A 23,068-nucleotide genomic window follows, 5' to 3' on the forward strand; every position below is an offset into this window, starting at 1 on the left:
CCTACCAAAATGCTTACAATTTGCCTGAATGCACTCCAATATACAGTTCCTCGCTTCTAAACCCCCAGTTTGTGAATACCTGCCATCCCCAGAGATCCATGCAAGTTATTTGAAGAACTGCTATTTTTAGAATTACTAAATTTAAGAGCCTTTCTCTGTAATTGGAGTATTTTTCTCCCTCTCCCTGGCATTGAGACTTGAAGAGTGATTTAAGTCAATATAAACTGGCACTGCAGTTTGCAGACCATCTTCCACAGCCAATTTACATCAGAAAACTGGGCTAGGTTAGAAGTATCCAAGCAAAAAGGTGAACTTTCTGTCAGATCAGGCACTCCTTTCAGGGGCCTGTCTCAGTGTCAGCAATGCCCTGCACTGTTTCTCAACATTTTTACAAAATGCTGAATTGAGTTCAAGGCCCTGGATATCTGCAGCCAGCCACCTGGCCCCTATCAGTCTCCCAGGAGGCTAAGACTGGCCTCCCAGTTTTACTGCCTGCTGCCCCGCCCAGCTGTTCTTAGCTGTTCATCACGTTTCTGCTTATAATTGGGGTTTATCCTGGGATCCTGTCTTCTTGGTCCCAAGTTCAGGCTCTTTCTTTGTCCTTTCCCTGCTTTTTGTGGTTGTAACTCTGGATTCTGCCCGCTGTTGCGGAGGCTGTTGCTCCTGATCTGGGCTTTGCCCCCGTCTTGTGTATCTTAGGCTCTGCTTCATCATTTGGCCTTCCTGACTTTCAGCCTGGTCTCTGACCGTGCCTTTGCCCTGTCCTTTGGACTAGCGCATTCCTTTGGCTTTTTCAGTTGTTGGCATCTGATCCATGATTAGCTGCTTCTCCGCTCCCGCACTGAAAGCTAACTACCTGGCGCTCTGGGGACGTGGCGACGTGGTGGAGCCGAGGCACTGCCTCAGGAGACTGTCGCTGACATCAGCCTTCCCCTGCCGTTCTCCCCTGGAGCCGCTTGTGCACACAACAGATTTCTTGAGCCTCCTCAGAGGTCGCCATCTGAATGAACCAATTTTGCCACTGTTCAAATTTTGCAATGTCCAGTGGGTGGGAGGATGGGGCCCAAACCCATGCAAGTGAGAGAGCGGGAGCTGCTGGCTGCAGCACCCGGGCAGGCGACACCAAGGTCGCCGGCGGGGCCAGAGCCGCGGGGCCTCGCTCTGCCCTCGCACGTGGGCAGGAGCCGCCGGCGCGGCCCTCCCGCCCCGCTGCTGCGGGCTGCGGGCGGCGGCGGGGCAGGTGGCAGAGCCGCTCCGCGGCGCCGTTTCCGGGAGGTGCCCGGCCGCCCGCAGGTGAGGGGAGGCCGGCGCGGCGCGGCGCGGCGCGGCGCGGCGGGGCGGCCGCTATGAGGCTGCTGCTGCTGGCGTGCCTGCGGGCGCAGACCGGCAACGCCACCACCGCCGCCAGGATACAGTAAGTCCCGTCCCCTTCCCTCCCCTCCCCTCCCCTCCCCGCCGCGGCGCGGGATGCCGGGGCCGTGGCGAGCGGCGGCCGAGCCGGGCGAGGGGCTGCGGCAGGACGGCGGCGCTGGCCGCCATTGGGGGCTGCGGCGCGGCGCACGCAGGAGGCGGCGGCGGCTCCCCCGGCCTCCGCCCGCACCGCTGGCGCTGAGCGGCCTGCGGGCTCCGCCACCCCCCGCGCCGCCGGCGGGAGCCGGGAGCGGGCGTCCGGCCGCCAGCCTCCGCCCCGGGCTGCCTGCGGCGCGGTGAGGGCTGCCCGCTTCGGGCAGTGCCCCGAATAAGACGGTGGGTCAATCTGGAGGGCTTCAACTTCGGTGAACCCCCACGCGTGGGTCCGTGCGGGAGCGATCCCTTAGGAAAAGCTCCGGCGGCTGCTTTCCTCGTTGCAGAGATCGTGATAGCTGGCTGCTATGGGAATTATGGATGTGGGTCTACCGTCCTTTGAAATTATTTGGATGGGCAGTACTATATAAATGCACACTATTCTTCTCGTCACCATTTACTTTTTTCTTCTATGAAATGTGGAAAGAGGACATGACTGAATGCGTTTCTGGGGACTTTGTTGTGCATGTGAGGTTTATTTAAAAAAAAAAAAGTCACTGTGAAAGTGACACAATTTCTCAATGGCTTTGTCCTCTTGAGGTCTGAAATAAGGACCTGGTTGTTTCTGACGTGTCAAAGAGTCATCCCTACTTTAGTGTTGTTTCTGCTAGCAAGTATCTTAGCACTCTGCTATTACAAGTTTTCCCTGACCCTGGTCTGGGTGTTATCACACTTCAGTGTTAAACACAGAAATAATCTGCTGACACTGTTTAAGATTTCACACTAGTCAGGTCATACCATGTTCAGTCTTAGATTTGTGCAGAGCTACTTTGTCATAAAAGATAGTGGTGGAATACACTTGCTATCTTCCAGTTTCACTCATGTAAGCAACGGACCAGAGGAAGCTGAAGCTTTCTGTATCTTATTAGCATAATTATTAGTAAAATGTTGAGGTAAAACAAATGTGCTTACATTTGCAATATACACGTCTTGCCTATACACGTCAGAGCAGAGTTAATGTGTGGTGGTTTGAGTGGCATTCGTTTCCTGTAATCTTCTATCTTTTGCTGTCACTAGATAAAACTAGTTATTCTTGGGGACATCTATGCTCCTTTTTCCTTCGTACGATTATTTCTTGTAGCTTTTAAGCAAATTAGGTATTCACTTTGGTTATATTTTCCACTTCAACTTTGAGAAAAGTCAGACAAAAGTTTGGACTGTGGAGCAGTTCAGAGATAATCTAATGGAGTTCTGTCTTTGTATCATTAGAGTCTATAGCTCTTACACAAGTTAAGCGAAGCCTGAATAAACCGGCCAAACAAATGTCCATGTGTTCTTTTACATGTATTTCAGATTGACTTTAACTAAACTGAGGTGGATTATGATCATGTGATCAGGACACGGCGGTTTAGCAAGATACCTTTACCTGAGTCACAGTCTCTAGCAATTGTGGTTAGCGTGCTCCAGTTGTGATTCGTGTGTACAGCAGCCTACGCTGATGCATTTTAGCATGAAAGAGGGCACAGACTGGGTAGGATACAACAGCTCAGTTGACAGATGGTTCAACATATTACCATGTTAACACAATCATTTGCAGCTATGTGAACACATCTGCAGTGACCTGTGCAGAGTACACCAACATACTTTAGCATCCCATTGCTCTACAGGCATACTTTAAATAAAACAGATGCTGCTTTCTGAAGTACATGAACCCTCAAACTGAAAGAAAGGAATGAATGAAAGGTCAGTTTAATTAATGTTCACAATAAAGGTGGATAAAGGATTCTAACAGAAGTAGTGTTTGAGAATCAGTAACTTATAACATGTCACGTGCAGTTGCTATCTTATCACCATAAATAGCTTTTACAGTAGTAATGTAAAGGAGCTCATTTAGAGGCGGAAAAAAAAGTCTGATCAGGATAGAGTATTTGCTAGCAATCAAATCCATCTGCTTGACTAAAAGGCTAGTCAATGACAACCATCACTAAAGCTATCTTACACAGACACTTCATCTTTTATTTCTAAGTAGTAAGAAGCAATAGAAATGTTGAATTATTTGGTTAGTTAGAAAGATTTAGATGGAGTATTTTGTGACCATGTAAATATCTTTTGGAGAGGCAGAGATTGTTTCAGTTCCTGTTTGAAATGGGATGTTTTAAATAGCAATTCTGTAAGTCCCCAGGTAATCAACTGCAAAAGAATTAAATCCCCAAATTCAGTAAATTTTAGCTTATTCCTTTTTACAATTATTTTTCAGTGTAGACATTGGAGTAATTCTGAGCCCTAACTCTTCTTCTCTTTAGTCTTACTGTATGGAGCATCGTTAAAATCACATAGAAGAGTACTTGCACAGCAAAAGGTTCTCTAGGTCCTCTTCTATTCATACTAGGTAATAAGAGGTCTTTTACCTACTAACTTCAGTTTGCACAGGTTCTGGTAAATTCTTGCTGTTGTTCATGTGTCCATTCCTAGAGCAGAACAGCTGCAAAGGGCAGGCACTCATCCTCCACCTTTGGAACTGGTATTCGGTCATTCACATTGCCTGCGCTTGATGCATCCTGCATTTCAAATGTTTTGTACAGCTGGACCCTATTTATAAGGAAGAGTTACACTTTGCAGAGTTACTTTCCACCTCCAAAAGGGCCGTTACTGACTTCAGAATGTAGAGACAGAAGGAATGTCTGTCATGCCCACATTTTTTTTATTTCTGCTCTTATTCACAGTGGATTTTATCCATACTTCTCTCAGGCCAAAACAAATTGTCTGTGTTCTTTAAAGGAGAAGTTTGAGGCAAAGAAAAATAAAAGAAAAAATACTTTGCTCTAACAAGTATGAAAAAATTAAGGCAATTTGCAGTGAGAAAGGAAGATGGAGTTGGGCTTCAAAGTCAAGTCATTCAAAAAGTGTGATTTCAACTCTTGCAATTCCATCAACTTCTGTGGGAATTGTGAGTATTCAGCTGTGGTTAAGTCTCAAAAAAGTGAGTGGAAGTTATTCTGCTAACTTAATAGGCTTTGGATTGTGCTGTATAGATTTAACAATAGTTTATGCATAGCTGCTTTACAGAACAGATGGCCTGGGGAAAGAGATAATTAATATTTTTAGATGAAGCCTATTTTATGCTATTCAAAAAGTGTCTATTGATCTACCTACCAGGAACTTATCAAACATTCTTTCTCTGTAAGTAACTCCATTAAAATATCCAGTAGAAAATTAGAACAAAAATGATTTTGAGATGAAGACCTCACAGAAAATAAAACATGTTTGCAAACTATACATCTTAGAAGTGAGGATACTTTTAACTCATCTACATCTTAGCTTCAACTGTGCTGTGTTTGAAATCATAAAATACAGTTTCTGTATACAGAGACGTGTGAACTGTGGGTTCAGGCTGGAGGAAGGAAGACTGCTAGCCAGGATAAATGAGAAGTAGTGATCAATTATGGTAGGAAATAAAAAAAGTGAAACATTGTAAAACATCACCTGGTATTTCATAGCTGTGTTATCAAAAAATGTTTTCTATATAAATCTTTATTAAAGTGAGGACACAGATCAGAAAAGGGTTGTACCTTATGTTACATACCTTTGGCAATATCCCTGCGCATACAGTATAGATCCAGAAAAGACCACTAATATTAAACACTTATAAGACTGTTGATTTCCAAAGAGTGTAAAAAACATAACCAAGATATAAATTTCCTTCAAAAATTTCCTACTAAAATCAGTGGGGTTGGGAAATGTTTTATCAAATATTTAGATAGATATAAATGTAACATTTTGAGCATGGCTATTAAAATGTGGTCTGAGAAATGATCTTTTAAACTTACTGAATGACCCTCCACAGTTTGATTACTTTCTGGCTAAACAGCCAAAATCTGGAATCTGACACACATACTCTGTCTTAGAAATATTATACTCCCCAAGTAATGGCATTGGCTTCTGTGGGACTTTTGACAGAAGGAAAAGATATGACAAAACAAGGCAAATTTGGGATCCAAGCAATAAACACTGGTAATTAAGACGCTTATTTGGAAATTTACCTACTACATGCAAAGCTATGATATTGATTTGAGATTTAGCATTTTCAGTGCTATCTCCAAATTACAGACAACAGAGACATGGTTATTTTTATTTTTCATTTGGGAAGTATTTGTTTATGAAATGGCAAAATAATATGACTACACAATTCCCAGGAGGAGAAAAGATATGGGTAATATATCTCTTGCATCTTGGCTTGATTCAGGGACGTCTGTGACTTCATCAACAAATGAGCCTTCAGAACAAAATCTCCTGCAACAGTTTTGCAGCACCCTGTTATCGTGTTCCTTGATGATAGCATATGTGTGTAACTGAATATGAAACCTGCTCTGCATTTCTTCAGTTAAAAAGATGAAAAGCCATTTAGAAAATATAAAAATATCACTGTAAATTTCAGTACTTAAATAGTACTTACTAACTCCAGTTCTACACACGTACATTTCTGTATATGCATAATCTGAAGCATGTGAGTAATCATTATTGAACTCAATGATATGTTTTGGGGATTAAGACCTCTTCACATCTGAGAACTCAAAATAATGTGATAGTTTTCCCTTCTTAAATTGTCTGCAAATTTTTTACATGGTCCTGAGTTGTCATTTGTGGAAAAAAATCGTGACATAATGGAGAAGATTCACAATTCAAGGTTTCCACCTCACTGGGGGAGCCTCCTGAGCATTTCAGAGCCTTGGAACACTTGAGGGAGTCTCCCTCTATCTACCGCAGAAACTGCTGTCTTTTGGCTGTGAGATTTGGAGCTGTGAGAATTGTGGAGGCAGGGAAACATATTCATTTCTAGTATATAGAAAAAAGCTTTAGATCAGAACTCCTAGCTGAGTTTCTTGATTTCTGATACCCGTAGAGAGTTATTTGCAAATTAATTGTAATATGCAAACATACTGCTTGTACATGATAGTCATTTATGCTAATTGGAATACTGATGGGGGAAAAAAATCTTTTAGACTATTTAATGAGCACCTGTGAACTTACGGAATGCATGCATGAGCATCCCAAATGTTTGCCCGGGAGATTCTGTTTCCACAGCTGTGGGATTTGAGCATCATTATTTAGAGGTAAATTGAGAACCTCTTAAAAATGGCAAGCAGGTACTTGGTACAAGTTCTTGGGACAACTGATGTAAATAATTGCTCAACAGGGTAAATAAGGAGCACACAATCTGGCTGTATTTTGTTATTGATTAATACTTGTTACAATTTACTGGTCTTCTTTCAAATGGTGAAATCAAAAGTAAAATGAGTTTCTTTTTAGAATAAGGAAGAAATACAGTACCATATGTGGTGCAAATGAAGCTCTGTCTGATACCGTGCTAATACATTCTTTCCAAGGCTTCAAGACATTTTGCAACATTTTTAGCAGCAATTTCTGCAGTGATGACTAACTTCTGCAGGACAGAAAATTACATTTTTGAGGGAGGATAAGAAATGATCAAGAGAGGAAACAGCCTACAATATCCAAGAAGCTATTGAGTTAGCAGAATTTTAATGCCACGCAATTAATATGCTATGAGAAATAAATCAACTGGAAAAATATGTAATAAACAGGAAATATTCTTGTTGTCTTTTTATGATATTGGAAACATAAACACTTCACATTTGAAGCAATTTTATCTACATGTCAACAGATACAGTATGCTAGTTTCTGTAAACACATGGATTTGCTCTGATGTGTTTCTTTGGCTGATGTCATTGGAAACATTGATAGCTGATTGTGGTTTCAGTGGGAGGAATTACAAGCCTAATGTATAAAAGAAATGACTGTAACAAAGCTCACTGAAATGCCTAAAGAAAGCTCACTGTAATCAATCAGTCTCTTGACTTCAGCAGTCTTTGAATCAATGTTTTAAAATGAGGAACCACTATATAAAAAGATGAATGGCTAAGTTGACACTAAAATAGTTGTGGATTTTTTTCTTAGCAATTGAGACTAAATAGGAAAAAAGGCTGTAGAAGTATTTGTGTAGTTTCTTCTGTGTAATTTTTTCTTCTACTTACATTATGTTGTGCCTGTTTTGCGGATGGATCAACTAAAGCCTGCAGTCAAACAGAAAGGAAATACAATTTCAACTCTCCAATTTTGTTTATGTATTTATTTCTTTGCCCCTGAAAAAACAGAGTTTTTTGCATGTTGTATATTTTTAATGGCATTATTTAGCTAGAGATATTTGTGTTTTCTTTCATTTGGTGGCCTTTCTCCAGACTAAGGGTCTCAGGATTTCTCACTCCAAGGTCTGACACACTCAATACGAAAAGGAATCTTTTCAGTGTATTGAATAAAAGCCCAATGCTGATCATACTTCACTTCCACTGATTTCCAAAGGTGTTGGCACTTTGCATCCTTGGGCCTTAAAATGGATGCAGATGATATTGCTTGGCAGCATGCACAAAGTTGAAGGTGAAAAAAATATATATTTCATAGGAAAACCCTTTTAATAGCTCTAGAGCATCCTGAACAAAATAAGCACAAAGATGATAAAGGTAGAAGCAAAAGTTACTAAGGAAAAACATATTTTGTTTAAGCTTATTTAGTATACTAGAAAGCTTGCAACATTAATATTACCTTTTTTTCTTTTGTTCTATCTGTTCTGGTAATGAAGGAATCATCTGCATGCTGCAGGTCACATCTGCATTCTTAAAGATGCTTTTGGCTGTGAAAGTCCGACTGAAATAGCAAATCTGATCTCTACAGAGAAGTTTGAAGCGGCCCTGGCCATTCACCTTTATAAAGGAGGCAGACTTCTGCAAGGTAATCCTTTTTCAATTTTGCAATAAAAATACCTCTTAAAAAAAGGTACTGAGAGAGAGGAGAATGAATACAAACAGTTATTAATGGCAATAAATGCATAAACCCATTAATCTAGTTATTCTGTTTATCCACTTCAACCAATGTTAATAAACACAGAAAATCTTTCTCTGTGGGAGATCTGATCCAGAGAAGAGAGAACTAAATAAATGTACTTTTAAAGCACGTAATGTATTTCATAATTAAGTACTTTAACTACATTAAGATAAGTGCATTATATTAACATTAAGATACTTTCAGCAAATCTGTTTTTTCAGAGGACAATTGCTTGGCTAAGTATAGCTGAGGTCAAATGGAAGAAAGCAGAGAGGCTAATTTGATTTTTCTGTTCAAAGATGGATCAGGTTTTTTGGACATGAAATAACTTAGAATTGTCATTCATGCCAGCTAAACTGTAGGAGACAGGTTGTTATCAGACAAATAATAAAATTTTCTATTGTAACTGGCCGTGTAGAACAAAACTTTAGCCTGCCATTAATGACACACTAGAAGCACTAGCTTCCAAAATTATAGACACTGTCACCTACTGAAATTGCAAGTGTCTGTCCATTTTTGAGATCACATTTGTATTGTCCAAATCTATGCACATGGACAAAGCTACATAATTTGATACTTCCATCAAATCTCAATACAAATTGTATTGTGCTAGTTTTCAGACTTCAGAAGTCCCCCAGCAATTTGTGCTAGTAGGTTTTCAGAAAGCCTGACATATTATTGCTAGTATGCTTGTGTACTTTTCTTACAATGGAGTTCTGGTATCCATAGAGATCCTGGAATATAAACATAATTCTGTGAGGTGATCTCTGCTAACACATGCATTAAGACTTTTCTTGTTGGAATACAGAGATACTTGTTTTTGTGAGAAGTCCTAGAATTGGTTTGGAAGAGGTTTATGAAAGCTGTTAAAACTATCTCCTACTTGCTAAGGAACAAAAAATAAGGTTAGATTTCCAAAAGTTTACTGTAAAACTTTATTGCAGTCTTGACTTGCATAGAGTTATCTGAACTCTGTTGCTAAAAGCTTTTCAGAATCCCAAGTGACCTCCAGACATTGATACTTGAATGATTTACAAAATCTGTGCACTGCAATTCTCTTTATAATTCTCTTTACAAACATTAGAGTATCATAGCCATCTAAAATTGCCAAGGAAAGCCTTAAGTAGTCAGAATGGAAATAGTTCTTTCATTCTTCTTTATTTCTTCATTTAGTAAACTAGCAATACTAAAAAATGTGAAACTGCTTAAAAAACCCAAACTACAGAATCCTTATTTAAATTTGCATCCTTATCTTACAGCTCACTTAATTTTCAAATATAAATATGGAATGCATAGTATATATTTTTATCTTTTATCCTTACCAATACATTTTGTTTCTCATTTGCATTATCTAGGCTACCTTACTTGTTTTAACCATGAATTTTAAATATGAGAGTTCGCTGAATTTAGAGGTTTTCTTTTTCCTGCAAGACACTGTTGATAGCTATGAAAATTGTCACCAATATTTTAACAGCCACAAGCATTCAAGGTCAGTTATGTGTCTCTCGAAAGAAAGGACCTCCATCAACATGGTATCCTGTAATGCCCAGCTCATTGGTGCAATGCTCAGAGAACAGTATTGTCTACTCAATTATTTACCTCCTCCCCCTTCCAACCAATGGCAAAAGGGAGAAAACAAAGCATATTTTCTGCCTTTCTTGCTATACAATGTATGGTGGCAGCCAGCAGGAAACTGTAGCTTCATCTGTTACAGCTAACAGAAATCTGCAGAATTCACAAGATTGGTCACCTTGATGACAGGGGTTTTTAGGCTATGTTACTGGAGACTGTTTCTTTTACACAACTGCAGTCCTGGTAGTCTGGAATTTAAAACCATGTTCTATATGTAGTAATTAGCCACCATCCAGTTGTTATTTGTTAGCTTAATGAGGTGTAAAACTGACCGCTTAATTGTTTTCAATGCCTAAACAATCAACAGTGAACATTATTGTCTGCTATCTTGATTAGTTTAAGGGGGCAACATTTCTGGTAATTTGCCAGTTACTAAAAATAACTTGGCTCCAGGGAAACAAATACTATTAGAAAGGAATCTTAAACTTCTTTTGGCTTTTGTATTTTGATCTCAGGGGTCCTAGGTCTTGTCCACATAAGGCTGACGGCTGTTAGCATAGAGATGTTACACTGCACTGTTTTGATGGCTTTACTCTTTTGCAAATATGAATTTATTCTGATGCATCGATAGTAGGTTTTTATCATTATGCAGGTACCAGTAGGGTAACTGTACTTTTGTTGATATTTCAAAACTTGAATGTTGTGACAAGATCTTGTACATAGACTTCGCCACAGATAACATACTTTTCTTTACTCTTACTGTACCAGAACACTGTAGGCAGCCTGAAGAACCTTCCCTAAATAGAGTGATTACAGAAGAAGCTCTTGGAGTAGCCACTTGTAAATGCAGATCACTCTTTTGAGACGAAAGAGGGCAAATCGATGGTTTTGGTGTGGATTCACATATATTACCTTATTTAATCTTGGTGAAATTTTCTGATGTTGTGTCTCCACCTACATTTTTTGTAGCAGTAAAATTGGCTTCGCAAGTTGGGGAGGAACCTTGAGAAAAATCAACAATATTTTTTAAAAAAGAAAATCATTTCATTAACCCGCTTTGCAGGATGGTCACCCAATCCATTGTATTAGAATGCTTGAGGGATAGTAAATGAGTGGCTGAGGCTGGACAGATGCAGCCAGACTTCAAGGTACTGCATCTCATTAGAATATGAGTACCATTTAAAATATATATGCTGTTTGATGGGTTGCTGAGTATAGAAACTAACTGATTATGTTTTCACGAAGTGTGGACAAAGCCAAAGAAAATCTCCTAGCTAGACAACAGACTAACATGTCATGAAAGAGTATCTATTGCATTTTTTTTCCAATCCCAAAACCACAAAAATGCAAGTTTATTCAGGTTTCATTTTCAAAGACGTCTGTGTATGTATGACATGGTATTATCAATATACCTTTTCACTCTTAATGCTCCCTTCTAGTCATTTACCCTGACATGTTGTTCCCCTTCTCATCTTAGTCATTGTTTTGCAGGTAGCAGAATTCCTTTTGGAATCATCTTTGGTGGGACAGATATAAATGAAGACATCAGATGTGAAGAGAAACATCGGAGAATGGGAACAGTACTAGGAGAAGCCAGGTAAAAGCACATGTAGAAGGATTATGACAGGAGATTGCATTTTTGTGAGGACAGACCTTTTAGAAATGGTTCCATAAATGCTTGGAATCACTGGGAGTTGTGTAGGCCAAGAGACAAAGGATAGACTTCTTGAAATCCCTGCAAGCTCTGCTTTTTATGATTTTATGATTCAATGGTGGAAGCAGAACAGTTTCTTCATAAAATATAATCTATATGCAGTCTATTCATTTTACGTTTCCACTGTTACAATAATTTCATAGCATTTGTCCATGTAAGAGTTGGCAGAGGTAGCAATGAAGCTTAGTCTCTTGGGCTGAATTTTCAAAAACACTCAAATCCCATTAAAAGCTAATGAAATTTGTGCTCTTGCTAACTAATCCTGTGCTTTGTCTACTGAATCATAACTGTTTCCTCGAATAATAGAACTGTGCATGTGATGAGGGTATAAAATTCTAAGGTAGGTAGAAGGAATGAGAAGAATAATAGCAAGAATATATTTAACTTGTGATTTGGCAGCGTATTGCTCTCTAGAATAATCTACTCTATGGGTAGGCTTTAAAAGACAGCCTTTGATAGTTTAGGTAACTGTGGACCATAGCAACCTGACTGTGATTTATTTAATGTGTTTGTAATGGATACAACTGTAGTATAGGAGCAAGTTATAATTTCTTTCCAAAGCTATTTTAGTCTGATTACATTTGCAGAGATTTAGGTAAAGTAAAGCACATCTGAAAATCTCCAACAATATTCATATAGCTGTCATTTGTATAAAACTTTCCTGGCCATGCAAATGGCTTATATGTGGTTTTTAAATAGCAAATCTTTGTTAGTGGTGGAGGTGTGATTATTCTTATTAAATTTTATTGTAGTAGTAGTATTTGCCTAAAGAAGCTTGGACCCCTTTTGCGTGGCACTGTGCAAACACATTAGAAATGCTGGATGTTGGTCCAGGTTGATAATATTTTTAAAACTGTTTACTAATAAATCCTATTATATGTTACATATAGTCAAACGTAAAATATTTTATATTGGAAATATAAGCATATTTTATAGATTAAGTTCTGTCTGTACCTACAGACCCAGGTGCCCAGCAGTTTGACTTAGCTGAAATGACAATTAAAAATAACTGGCATTTGAACTGCTATATCCTGGAATCAAACCTGTTTTCAGAGGCCTTGCATGGCCATATGGCACGTTGACAGTGTGCTTGATTGAAAAGCAGGTGACTCAGATTTGTTCTTTCTTCCTGCTTATGTGATCCTTTTTCTAAATGCATAAACAAAGAAGCAGATACTGGAAAAAAAATTCTTTAAGCACATCCTCCTAAGTTTTTAAGTGAATTGAGCAGTGAGTGTTTTCCTGGTGTTTTAAAGTCCAGAAGAATCTAGTGACATGTCAATGTAGCTATCAAATATAGCTCAAGAGCTGATCAGAAATCACAGAAATGTCTAAAATTAAAAAAGGTTTTAGCAGCATTTCTCATTATTTCAGCATCTCCAGGAAACAAGTTTCCTTTTGCTTGATCCAAAGATTTATTGACTTCAACAGTGTTTGATCATGTCCTTGGTGGGCCAAAAAGACCACCCAGCCCAAAGTTCACGCTGGAAACTAGAGCACTTTGTAAATGCTTCAGTTAATAAAATTAATTTAACAGATAGCTTAAGTCTTATGAAGACATAGGCTAAGGTTGTCATTTCACGTGCAGCCAGTCTAATAGCTCACTGATGCAGGGGCGCCTGTAGTGCCTCCTTCTTTCCCCTGCTCCTCCTCTTCTCTCTTGCCTGTGGCTGTGTGACCCACCCTTCCTTGTGCCAGCATTGGACTGCTTTGTGAGTGGATTTAACTCACTGAAATGATGTAAAACTGGCTTCTTTTCCTTCTGGCTTGTTTTTTTTTTACCACTTTAAGGTAAGTGGTACATAAGTTTATGGAGGGATACAACAAGGATTTTTTTCTGGTGGTTGTAAGATGTTGTATGAGGTCACTTAGTCTCATGAAAGTATACCCTCAGCTTCTAGTGACTTGAGTACTGTGAGGCTTCAATGTAGAAGTCAGCTCTGTATAAGCGAAGGGGTCCCTAAGTCTACAAGGTACATATGCATGTGATAAAATTTAAGCATCTTGAAAGTCTTCCTGAACCTGCTGGTATTGCTTGTATACTTACTCTAGCAGTGCTTAAATACCTTGCTGAACAGAGCTGGCTGCTGTCTCTGTTCATCACAGCCTTTATCCACATGATGAAGTCCCATTTGGTTAGTCACTAAGGAATTGCCATTACACTTAGGTTTACATAGCAGAAAGAGATATGATCATAGCATAGTTAGGTGCACAGGGATTAATCTAGCTAACACAGATAAGTGCAGTGGTTCAGATATGACAATATGGATTTTGGTTCATGTTAGCAATGAGGGTATGCATACAGAGTCTGCAGCAGGCTTATATCTGGTGGTTTTATCTTTGCTAATACCATTACATGCGCTACCTCTTGTTAGTTAACTTAACGCTGGTGTAGATACGCTGTTCTGTCTATAGTGCCATATAAAATTTGGTAGGTAAACAGACTATGAAGACAGTGTTTAATCATGCTCATTGAAAAATCATTAAGGCATGTTCTTACGTGTGACATTGAAAAACAAGTTGGGGCCCTATTCAAGAAAAAAGTTATACACTTATTTGTGTTTGTTATCAAATAATTAGTAGTTATTCTTTAGACCACTGAAGGAAGAGAAGAGAGTTATCTAATGTTTTAGTTAAAATGAGAATGTTAAAGTTCAACAGTGGACAGAGTAAAATTTTATGAAAACAAAGTTCTTTATTTCTCTTGGAGTGTGTCCATTTTGATCCAGTTCTGTGTTTAAAATATAGGATCTTTCACAAATATAGCTAATATAGTTTATACAAAACCTATGCTTTACTCAATGGTTTTTTTATGATAATTAACTTAGGAACTTGAAAGGTATTTTATTAGCTTGGATTTCTTCTGATGTTTCAAAATGTATTACTGTGTGCTTTATGCCGTTCATAATATTTTCTCTGCTACAGGAAAACTAATTCAGTTTTCTAGAAGTTATACTGAATGGATCCCTTCTGCAGTATTATTACAAGTATTATTCATTGCATAGTTATTAAAAGAAACATTGATTTTTTTTTTCTTTATTGATTGCAGGGTTCTCAGCAGAAGCTACAATGAATTGTAGATTATTTGTCCAGTACAATATACCACCAAATTCCATAAAACAAAGTATTGAACACTGTCTAGTTTTATAATGAGTGTTTCATTTTTAATCAAATTCTTCTAAATAGTAGTTGTACTCCTCTTGGGTATATTTTCTATTGAACAGTATTTTGTAGACTTAGGAACAACATTTTTTTCTGCTTGTTAATGTGATGTATTGAAAGTATAATTGCAAAAACTGGAAAGGGAGTATATGCAACTTGAGAAAAAAAGCATTTGCAAAGGTTTTAATAACCTTAAAGCTGTCAAGTTATAAATGTGGAATGCCTCGTAATACTGTGAAGCAGATACTACAAAACAAATACCTGGGAATGAGGTTTGTTACCAAACAAAAGTAGGAGTTATAATTCAGCATTTATGTGACTTCTAATGAATGATTGTGACTTCATGTCCTCAAACTATAATGTAACATCTCCAGGGGGAAAGGGCTGTTCTGGCTGTGACATAGTAATGTGTTTCACCTTTAAGCATTGAGATGTCACAGGCCTGGGTCATTATAGGAACCCCATTAAAGGCTAAGACAGAAGTTTTAAGTTAATTCTATGAAAAAGAAACATGGAATCACAAATGTAGTATGTGATGCCCTGTGCTTTATATTCAATCTCTATAAAAAGGATTTAAAACATTTTGCTGAGCTAATTTTGTTCATATATGCACAAGCACATTTTGCTAATGTGTCTACATTGTCCCTCATGTGAAGGTAACACTGAAACATTTAAATTCCACAGGACTAGTGAACTCCAGAAAAGGATCCATTTATGCTTCTAGTTAAGGCTAAAGTTCCATTTAAGAATAACAATCAAAGCACATGTTTGTATTTCACCTTGACTTAAAAGTTACGTTAAAGTTCGGTATGTTCTTAAACTCTCTTCTGAACAGGGATTCTTTATGAACTCTGACCCTGTAAAAAATTTCTCATATGACTTCTAGGTATTAAACATGTTATTCTTACTGGGAGCTTGATGTAGCTAGTGTGTTTAGAAATCAGACTTCTGTGGTTGAAGTCCCTCAATAATGAGGCACCCAAAAATGAGAACTGTGTGTATCAATGTTGCTTTTAGATGGTGTCTGATATAACTCTTGGTAACTGTGGAATGGTAGTGCCTTACACACTTTTCTCAAAGGCACATGTGTATAAGTCAAGATGAGCCTTTGGAATGTGGAAAAAATAGAGTAAGTTTGGGAACAGGACTGGAACTCTCCTCTCCTCCGTCCCAGCTGAAAACCCAAACCCTTAAGCTATTGAGATACACCTTCATTTGCCTGATCTTCCTCTGGCATTACATTTCTTGTAGATTACACAGGAGAAATAGCTGGTGTTCATATCTCAGTCTGTATTCTACAGTTCAGTTGTTTAAACTCCCTTCTCATAACAAAAAAAAAAAGTCTTAATCAGAGGGCAGTCAAAATACCCTTCTCCTTAGCAGCTGTCTGTCTATCAGTATTACTGTTTGCCAGCATGAGGGTTCCTTTGCTCGGTATGGCTGTGATGAATCTTATTTCTGGGCATCCAACTCTCGCTACTTAGTGCAGAAGACACTCTGGTGCCTAACTCAGCATTGTGAATTCCACTTCCACTGCGGGCAGTAGTGTCCAGAACTGCAGAGCTGGGTGCCACACGTTTCTGAAATTCCAGAGTTGCAACCTAATCACTGGGTTATCTTTCTTTTTAAATTTATTTAGTTCTGATTTCTTTTTCTTTTTTTTTTTTTCTTACTTTGAAGATATTCCACAGAGAAGAACATTTTGGTTTCTTACCTGTTTGTTTCTCATCAACAACTTTGACAAGAAACAAGGAGAGAGTACTGGGGAGAAGGTTTAAAAAATCCATCTGCTCACTTGCATTAAATTTAGTTGCAGTGATTTGCAAATAGTGGGACTCAGCATTGTCCAATAATAATAGTGTGAAATTCGCTAGACCTAAGCTCCGTTCTTGCCAGGCTTTCTGGCTGTGAAGAAGGCTATTTTGGCTTGCAAGTATGTAGAAACAAGAAAAACTGACTCATTACTGGAGCCGTGTGGATTAATCTAGATATGCAGGGGATGTTCCTGTTATTTTGGTTTTCTCTTACTGTAATAAATCCTCACCTTAACTCCACAAGAATTCTAAGTAGTGAATCCAGTTACACCCTGAAGAGATACCATTTGTTTTACTAATGTTTTCTGGTAAAACAAATAGAAGGCCTGCTTTCTCTCTTTCCATCTGTAATCATTTTTATCAGACTCTGCTTTTTGTTCTTATAAAGATTTTTTTCTGAAGTACTCCTCTGTTGTTGTGTTTAATCACTTTAAGCAGATGATCCCAACCATTTTTGTCCATTTAAATAGGTTTGCAGTGGCTTTCACGACGAAAATGAAGGAACTGGCAGCAGCAGAGTGGGTATGTTTATGTGATGATGGTGATGATTATAGCATTAGCAACTAGGCATTTTCCTAAAATGTTTTCTAAATAATGCTAGAAAATTGTAATAATCTTCATAATCTGTATTCTTTTTTTTACCTTCAGAGAAAGCATTTCATTTTTATGTACTTTGACAGGTCAAATAGATCTGGCATTTAAAAGCTGTTTAGTATTTGAAAAGAGTATGGAGCAGTTTAGGAAGTGCCGCTTTGTAGCATTTAAAACTAATCATTGCTGTTGTTATTGAGTGTCTCCTGATGCCATATGCATATATTGTTTCTTTTCGCATCATTTAATAAACCTCTTTATGTTGCCAAATTTGCACTAAACAGCTTTACTTACAATAAGGAATTTGAAAGAATAATTTGAAAATGCTTGTTTTATCAACATTGAAAATAGAATGAACTCTTTAAGGTGAACTGCAGAGCTAAAATGGAAGTTATGCTAAGCCCGTCAATATGTAACATACAGCACTGGTGACTAGGCCTCGAGGGGTATATATAGCACAAAATAGCACTTAATAACTTTTTTAAAAATCATGTCTCCTTCTGAAAACAAAATGAAACAGGCTTCTCTTTTTCTGTGTTGAATGATATACCCGGCAATAAAATTATTTTCATCCAACAATATAGTGGTTAAATGTATTTGACAATGTATTTGAAGGGAGTTATTTAGCCAGCAAAGAACTGGCAGTAATAATGAAAAATAAAATCTGCAGAATATACCACTTAACTATCATTTTCCTGGTTATACTGAATGTTGTATTATCCATATGAAATACATTTTCCTATACTGAGTTTAGTTTACATGCAGAGAAAAGTATGTACATAGAGAAAAAATGTGAAAGACCCTTCAAATGCAGATTCTTGATAGCCTCATTAATTAGTGAAAATATATTTGAGTTGTCATGCTGTTATTAGAATTATTATTTTATTATTAGTTTAACAAAATTCTCCATATCTGTATATATGAGATCTACTTTATATTAACTTTAATGAATCCTGGATTGGTAGTAAGCTCCTTGTCTATGACTGATCTGTTTTCATATAGGCTCGTTGATAGCAGTTATATTTTACAAAGGCCTAGAGGTTCACTGGCAGATTGGGTCTTAAATGTGGTAAATCCAAATCTGGCACTGCTGAAGATCATTGATGACTGTGCTGTTGAGTTCAATGAGTTTGGGATCAAGCTCTTAGGGTCAACTTTCTAGTCCCTCAGCAAATATTAATTTCACTTCTCTGCAGCTATATAGTTTAATTCATTCCATAGACTATTCAAATAATGTTTAAGTGTTGTACAAGATGAGTGCAATGTCCTCATGCACCTCTTTGTGAGGTGAACTTGCTTGCTTGAATAATGTGCTGTGTATGCAGTTAAAGTGTGAGCTAAGGCAGCCTCTGAGAAGAAAAACGCAGATAATTTATCCATTACTTGACTAAATTGACTAGTGTTGATGAGAATCTTGATTTTCTTTTTTTTTTTAATCTTAAAATATAAGACCAAAAGAACAGAGATGTAAGTTTTAAGGAGAAAAAAAAGAGTAAATGAAGAGGCATATATAAATTTTATGATAAGAGTAAAATTAATGTTTTAATTTTATTTATTTCGTTTTATTTTTAAAATAGCCTAAAAACAATGAGATAATTAGGTCATTTCAAATATGCTATATCTTAAATTTTTGTTCTTTTAAAATAAGTCCTGATATAGTAACTGATACCTGGAGGTTATATGTATAAAAATGGGAGAGGTATGTAGTAAATAGAAGTCTCTTCTTCTTTTGGTTGATTTCTGTACATTCACTCTTTGCCCAGAAACCCTGACCTTTGTTTTAGAGTAAGTTCTCTTGCTCTTGTAGGTACCATTGTATCTGCTGTATTGCGAGTCTACTCCAGACATTCAGTGCAGTTATTTGTGGTCTCTGATGCTAGCTCCTGTCTGAAAATAGGCTAGGTCAGCGTTTCCACCCGTATGTGGCTGTACTGAGGGCAGGCTGCCCATGGATACAAGTGAGACACGTTCTCAAAGCAGACAGTGCTCAGACCTGGTTTCTACACAGGTGCTTTAGGGCAGAGGAAGGCATAGGGAGCTGGCAGTCATCTGGGCGCAAAGTGTGCTCTTGGACAGAGTCAGGCAGCACTGGTGAGCCCATGAAAGACTCTGCACCAGGCGGTAGGGCTTCCTGATCCAGCTTTTTAGCCCAGCTGGGTTATTTCATGTGTGTGTGCAAGGTTAGTTTTCCAGCTAACTTGTTGGCTGAAGACTTGCACTGCCTCAGGGCAAGTTGCAGTGAGCATCAGGTCTGGGGAAGGGTAAGGGGTAGTAGCGTTTGTGTGACAGAAAGGAGTGGCACACTAGGATGGAAAGACCAGGGCAGGACTACCCCCTTCCAGCGGCCACGAGCCGTTAGCTCCACTCACCTCACGTTGTGAAGTGTTGGCTGAGGATGAACAGTGAACGCAAGAAGTAGAAACTAAGTGCTTGGTATCCCTTCGGTTTTAATCTGCACCATAATAGCATCATCAATACACCCTTTTCGAAAGAGAAATCACTTAGAGGTGGAGTCTACAAAACAGAACAATTTAATATTTTATGCTAATGCTATCAGCATTAATTGATTTTTGATATATTTGCATTAAAAGCACACATGAGGAGACATGGAATCTAGTGTATACATTGCAAGTATATCTTGCTTGTTTTTAGTAAATACTAATGAACTTCATGCCAGGTAAATGTGAACACTTCTGCCATAGAACTTACACAAGAAAAAGAGGATATGGAGGAGAAGCAAACTTGGACTTTGAAATCCTTTTGAATTTAACATCTCAAATGTTTTTAAGTACTGTACTTTGATTTTACCTAAACACCTTTGTACTCTGGGCCTGTAAGACTTGTTCAGTCTTTTGGTGAAAGTCTATGGCAGACTAGGGAATCGAAGGCAAGTCTGTCAAGTCCTAAGCTGAAAAATCACCTGCTAACCTGTCTTAAATGTCAGGGGTTGAGTTTTGTTTTTTTCCAGCTGAATTTTCATATGAAGAGGGAGAGCAAACACCACACATTTACTTTCAAACACTGAGCAACATCTTTCCATACCATAGTTCACAGAATATTAACACTTTTTACATATGAACTGCATTGTTCCTCTGATGTGTGCTTTATTAGTTAGATAGTCCATTAAGAATTTAAATTACTAACATGTAAGCCATTGTACTAGGCTCAAGGGCTATATCTTCCAACAAATTCTTTTCTATTGCATTGGATAAATTATCTTTAATTTTGCAATACCTAATACGGCATTTGTAATAATCTGAATTCTGAGTGAGTTGGAAATACTGTAAAGATCCTGTGCCTATGTGTTTTATTTCAACAGCCTAATACCAGTGCATAAGAAAGAATTACCTATGGCCAGTTTTATTAGCATTCAATTTCATTTTTCCATTTTCCTCACTACCCTTTAAAATAAAGCATATAACAGAAAATTGATCTATAGAATGTGCATACACCTGTACGCCCTGTTACACAGCGTTCCTGCTCTTTTATTCTTGATCATCTGAGCTCTGGCAGGAATATATTTACTCACTGTAAAGCCATTAAGGGTCTGGCAGAGCATTAAACCAGATGCTTAACTTTAAACTTATGTTTGAATCTTAGTAGTGTTAGGGAACTAAGTATGTACTTTCCCCCACTAAAGTTTGAAGCAGAATTATGCAGTACGTTGGCTGTGGAGGCAAGGCTGGTTTAAGCTGCCCTCTACCCCATCTGCTTTTTTTCTACTGCTTCTTTTGTTGCATCTGTGTCCCAGCTCTAAATTTCAGCCATCCCAGGCATCCTGCAAATCGGAATTCTGCAGTTGACCTCCAGCTTGTGATGCTCTCTCCATCATTTGTGAGGCTTTTTTTGGATCAGAAGATCCGGTATAAATTACCATGTTTTGTATTCATAGGTAGAAGAAGGACCAATAAATGTTAAGCAATTGAAGCATTTCTAGTATTATTTTAAATACTTTGAACAGAAAAAATTTTTATGGCTTTTGAAAGATGTGGTCCCATTCATACACTTATTCATACACTGTAGCATAAACAGTGTATGTTCTTTCCCACCTCCTTTTTTTAATGTATTTGCTGCTCGTTCATGTGATTTTTGTGAATTAGCTGGTTCAGTCACACTAACTCTCAGAAGCCACCTCCCTCCCATCTGTGTACTGCACCTTGTTGATGGCTGTTCACTTCCTTCTACCACTTTTCTGTCATTTTCTTATTACATTTTATTTTTAGTAATTAAAGTAGAATATTATGACTGAGGGGCAGTCACATAGAAATGATAGTAGAAAAACAAAGCATTTGCAGGCAAAAAAGCCCTGCTTCCTTGGCTTCTTATTCCCTGAGCTGACTGGTTCAGGAATTAGTTGCTTCAACAGTTTGTGTCTGCATTAAATCTTTCTTCTCGCAGTACAAGCTTTCTTCCTGCCTTCAAACCATTAGCCTGCAGTTGTGATTACACAAACTGCAGCCTGCTGCGAAGCATAGGGCGCAGAGGAGAGAGGAGAAGGGGAAACTAACGTGCAGCTTGACACGATCCACTGCTGTATGAGATGTTGTGCTTTGTTTAACTCTGGCTATGCTATTCCAACAACTCTCCACATTAAGAGGCATATCTGTGTGACAATATTTACCTTGGAGAGTCCATCAGTGTGTCATCTGTGTGCCAGCAGTGTATCCCACCATTCAAAGTGGGATGGTTGGGCGGGCAGCATAGCAGTCCTTTTTCCATCTGCTCTTTAGAGAAAGCCATGACAGCCCAAAGGCAGGTGGCTCACAGAGTTGCAGTCTGAGAAGGGACCGTACCTTTCTGCATAATGAAATTGCCACTGGCAAGGAGGCAGGATTTACCCCCGAGACAGCAAAGACTGATGCTTTAAAGAATGCTGTTCATTTCTGGATGCTATGAAGCTATGTTAAGCAATAGAGCTCGTAGGACTTGTTGAAGGAATGTAATTGCAAACTGAAACACTCAAGGTTATATTGAGCAAAACTGTTGGAGACTATATACCAGTTGAGTAATGCCTGAGCTTCCTCCTTTACAGACATTGCAGACAATGCTTTTAAAACACCTAGGAATTGTCTGAACACAGAGCTTTGCATAAATATTTTGAGCTTAGAGGGACTCTGCTTGTTTGCAAGGTTTGGGGTTTTGTTATTGTTGGGTCTTTTTTTTTTTTGGCAAATGCAGATAGATACCAAGGATATTTCTGTGTTTTCATAGAAAAACACATATTATTCTGCAGTTGGGATTATAGAAAGCTATTGAAATAAGACCTTGCTTATCTAATCACATAAATTAAATAACCAGCATAGTAGCGCACTTCAGGAGTAACTTTGGAAATGTTGTACTTCCCTCTATACTACTATAGCTACTTAAAAATAATTAAATAATTTCTTGTGCAATTTTATTTGGGAATATTCTGCAATAACTACTACTAACCAGTTTTCCTGCATAAACAAGTCTACATATATTTGACAGCAATCCTAAAGGTTAGAAGTAAGTGGGGTTTGTTGCATGCCTGATGTGTCTGAAAATTCTGTTACATACAAATATACACTGTGGTTTTGAAACCAGTTATAACTTTTCTGTCAAAACCAGTATTTTTGGAAACTAAGGTTGTCCTGTAGTGGGAAATCTTTTTTTCTATGGAAATATTTGCTTTTTCTATGTGATAAGCATGTTAATGATTATGAGAAATGATATGGATATCAACAAAAAACCAGGTTTCTACTAAACTGGTAATTGTGTTAATTACAAGATTGATTCATTGATATTGCAAATATTCATAGTAAATATAGTTTAAATTTCTGACTTTGTTGGCTTTTGG

General features: G+C 38.2%; 1 protein-coding gene across 3 annotated transcripts in view; it reads left to right on the forward strand.

Moving 5' to 3' along the window:
• The first annotated feature begins 1,109 nt into the window (after nucleotides 1-1,109).
• The window catches only part of GLT1D1 (glycosyltransferase 1 domain containing 1), a 64,238-nt gene continuing 42,279 nt past the window's right edge, over nucleotides 1,110-23,068 (forward strand). Inside the window, exons 1-4 of one of the 3 annotated variants that reach the window (XR_010392042.1) lie at nucleotides 1,110-1,414; nucleotides 8,156-8,304; nucleotides 11,461-11,566; nucleotides 17,130-17,181. Coding sequence is in view for 2 of the 3 variants with exons in the window: in XM_026114489.2 (XP_025970274.1) it covers nucleotides 1,347-1,414; nucleotides 8,156-8,304; nucleotides 11,461-11,566; nucleotides 17,130-17,181 (375 nt within the window). In the remaining variant the exon portion in view is untranslated. The remainder of the gene's footprint in view (nucleotides 1,415-8,155; nucleotides 8,305-11,460; nucleotides 11,567-17,129; nucleotides 17,182-23,068) is intronic. The other 2 variants (XM_026114489.2, XM_026114488.2) reach the window with 2 other exon arrangements.

The sequence above is a fragment of the Dromaius novaehollandiae genome, chromosome 17 (assembly GCF_036370855.1).
Source record: "Dromaius novaehollandiae isolate bDroNov1 chromosome 17, bDroNov1.hap1, whole genome shotgun sequence".
Classification (NCBI taxonomy): domain Eukaryota; kingdom Metazoa; phylum Chordata; class Aves; order Casuariiformes; family Dromaiidae; genus Dromaius; species Dromaius novaehollandiae.